The 3,266-nt window shown below is 55.9% G+C and overlaps 1 protein-coding gene across 1 annotated transcript; it reads right to left on the bottom strand.

Moving 5' to 3' along the window:
- Nucleotides 1-1,318: 1,318 nt before the first annotated feature.
- LOC121352709 (olfactory receptor 14J1-like) lies at nt 1,319-2,242 on the bottom strand. The gene has a single exon (XM_041465887.1). The coding sequence runs from the start codon at nt 2,240-2,242 to the stop codon at nt 1,319-1,321; it is 924 nt and encodes a 307-aa protein (XP_041321821.1).
- Between the last annotated feature and the right edge of the window lie 1,024 nt (nt 2,243-3,266).

Genomic DNA, 3,266 nt, shown 5'->3' with positions numbered 1-3,266 from the left:
GTTCCCATGGTGCCAAGTCAGGAACTGAAATGGGGAGTGGGGCCAGAGAGGAAAGGGCAAACAGGGATGGGCTGTTTGCAGGGGAGGGAACAGGGGTGGGTAATAGGAAGAAATCTGGACCTGGGAAGAGTAAAGAAAGCAAAGGGTAAGCAAAGGAAATGCTCAGGGAGGTTTGGGGGTGGCTGCCAGGCAGCCCTGGCTCTGAGCAACAGCAGCTGCAGTGGGACAGGAAACTCCCAGCTCATGAGAACAAATTTTGGCTGACTGCAGAAGCCATGACAAACCCGAGAGGTTTTCCCTGGTGACCCCCCGCCCTTCCTGGCCCCAAAGCTGATGGCATTTGTGCTCCCTCAGGTTCATGTCCCCACAGCAACAGCATGGGGGTGCTCCCCCCTGCTCTGTGCAATGCAAACAGGGGCTCCTGAGCCAGTGCTGCCATGGCTGTGCCTGCAAGGCTGAGGCAGCTCTGTGAGCTGGGGGAGAGGCCAGGGCTGCAGAGGGGGGAAGTTGTTGGCAGGTCCATGAGTGTCACTGTTGAGCAAGAAATGACACAGACTCACCAGAAGGCTGGTTTCCACAACAACTTTAATATGAAAAACTCTCCTCTTTCATAGACAGCTTTGGTGTGCCCCAGGGCCCTTGCAGAGCCCCAGCCATGCTGTTTGCCCCCAGCCTGTCCACGGCCAGCCTGGGGCTGCTCACTGGGGATTTCTCTGCTGAGCATTGGGCTGGCCGTGTTCTTGAGAGAGCCTGGGCAAGGAGCCTGGAGCCCCCAGGCCTGGCCTGAGGCGTCAGCGCTGCCCCAGCAGTGCCCATGGCCTGTCCCTGCTGCAGCCCCGGCACTGCCACCCCCAGGACTGTGCCCGGCCCCGAGAGCACTCAGGCCCTGCAGCAACACCAGGGCCAGCAGGGCAGCGGGGCAGGGCCACGGCAGCAGCACTGGAACACCAAGTGCTGCTGCTGCTGCTGGGCACAGCTGCTGGGCCAGCACTGATCTGCCCCAGCTCTGCACACAGACATTGCTGCTGCAGCTCCAGAGAAGGCAACAAAAGGGCATCTCTGCAGAAAACTTTGCTGGGAAATCCTTTAGCTCATTTAAAGGCACTGAGAGCGCAGCCCCTTATTGACACAGTTTGTGGCCACAGGGAAGGTGGAGAGAAGCAAAATGAGAAACTGCACAAGCAATGACATTTCTTTGTGGACAATATGAAAACACTAATGCAAATGGAAAAAAACCCCACAACCAAACCAACAAGAACTAACAAAGGTGATTTTTATTTCAAATGATTTGCAGAAATTGGCCAGTAGTTTAATGATCCTAAAAGCATCCAGTCATCAGTCTCCTCACTGCAGCCTTGAGCTCCTGGTTCCTCAGGCTGTAGATGAGGGGGTTCAGGGCTGGAGGCACCACCGAGTACAGAACTGACAGGGCCAGATCCAGGGATGGGGAGGACATGGATGGGGGCTTCAGGTAGGCAAACACTGCAGTGCTGATAAACAGAGAGACCACAGCCAGGTGAGGGAGGCAGGTGGAAAAGGCTTTGTGCCTTCCCTGCTCAGAGGGGATCCTCAGTACGGCCCTGAAGATCTGCACATAGGTAAATACAATGAACACAAACCAGCCAAATCCTAAACAGGAACTAACTGCAAGGGGCCCCAGTTTTCTGAGGTGGGATTTGGAGCAGGAGAGCTTGAGAATCTGTGGGATTTCACAGAAGAACTGGCCCAGGGCATTGCCATGGCACAGGGGCAGGGAAAATGTATTGGCTGTGTGCAGCAGTGAATAGAGAAAGGCACTGGCCCAGGCAGCTGCTGCCATGTGGGCACAAGCTCTGCTGCCCAGGAGGGTCCCGTAGTGCAGGGCTTTGCAGATGGACACGTAGCGGTCGTAGCACATGATGGTCAGGAGGGAATACTCTGCTGAGATGAAAACTACAGTCAAATAGAGCTGTGCAGCACATCCTGTGTAGGAGATGTGTCTGGTGTCCCAGAGGGAATTGTGCATGGCTTTGGGGACAGTGGTGCAGATGGAGCCCAGGTCGCTGAGGGCCAGGTTGAGCAGGAAGAAGAACATGGGCGTGTGCAGGTGCTGGCCGCAGGCTACGGCGCTGATGATGAGGCCGTTGCCCAGGAGGGCAGCCAGGGAGATGCCCAGCAAGAGGCAGAAGTGCAGGAGCTGCAGCTGCCGCGTGTCTGCCAGTGCCAGCAGGAGGAAGTGGCTGATGGAGCTGCTGTTGGACATTTGCTGTGACATTTGCATGGAGACCTGTTCATGGAAAAAGGACAGTGAGAAGTCAGGAGAGGCTGCTTGGAGCCAAAGCTGGGCCATTCCCAGTAGATTGTCCCACTGGGACTCACCCACCCTTCTTCCTGCTCTGGGAAAACCTTCACCCAGGTCCCTGCCTGAGCTCCAGCTGTGCTGGCTGAGTGTGCCAGGAAGAGCCAGGCCTGTGAGTGGGGGCTCTCAAGGAGCCTCCCTGCCCCTCTGCCCTGGGTTTGTGGCCCTGTGGCAGAGGGACAAGGCTGGATATTCAGGATTGGTCAGGGGGATCACTCCTAATACAGAAGAGTTTGGTAACGTTTGCACTCACGCTTGTAAAGGAAATAGATGGCCAGAGTTGGTTTTAGGAATTGTTTTCCTACCCACACATCCTTCCTGGCTCTCTGAGATCAGAAATCCCCAGCATTTCTGCTGCACTCAGAGTTTACCACTGAGAGATGAGAGGCAAAGGATTCCCTGTGGCTTAGGGAAGGTGAGGGGCTGGATGGGCTTGTTCCCCCAGCATTGCTCTGTTCAGCCCCCTCTCCTTCCCTGAGCATCTCCCTGTGCCTGGACATTCCCTCCTGAGAGGAGCCTTGTCCCTGCCAGCGCTCACAGAGCCCATCCCAGCCTGTGTGCCCTCTCCCCGGCCCTACAGAAAGCTGCCTGAGTGCAGGGCCCTGGCGGGGCAGGCTCTGTGTGCAGGTGGGCAAGGGCAGCTCAGGAGAGCCCTGCTGGGCCCTGCAGAGGTGATGCTGCTGCTCTCCAGGGCTGAGGAGTGGCTGAAGGCCCTTTGGGAGGCTCCCAGCAGAGACACTGACCACCCAAAGGCACAGTTCTGGACTCTCTGTAAATGTTTCAACATTACTTTGATGAACCTGTGTGTCCCTTTCAACTCAGAATGTTCTGTGACTCTGGGATTACAGTTCCTGTTCTGCTTCTCTCATCCCCCTATTGTCTATATCAAAAGAGAAAAAAACCCTTGCAACAATGTTAGAAGAGTAAA

This window comes from Pyrgilauda ruficollis, unplaced genomic scaffold, assembly GCF_017590135.1.
Source record: "Pyrgilauda ruficollis isolate IOZ18807 unplaced genomic scaffold, ASM1759013v1 scaffold1927, whole genome shotgun sequence".
Classification (NCBI taxonomy): Eukaryota; Metazoa; Chordata; class Aves; order Passeriformes; family Passeridae; genus Pyrgilauda; species Pyrgilauda ruficollis.
The sequence above is the reverse complement of the archived record's forward strand: the minus strand, read 5'-3'. Positions and strand labels throughout refer to the sequence as shown.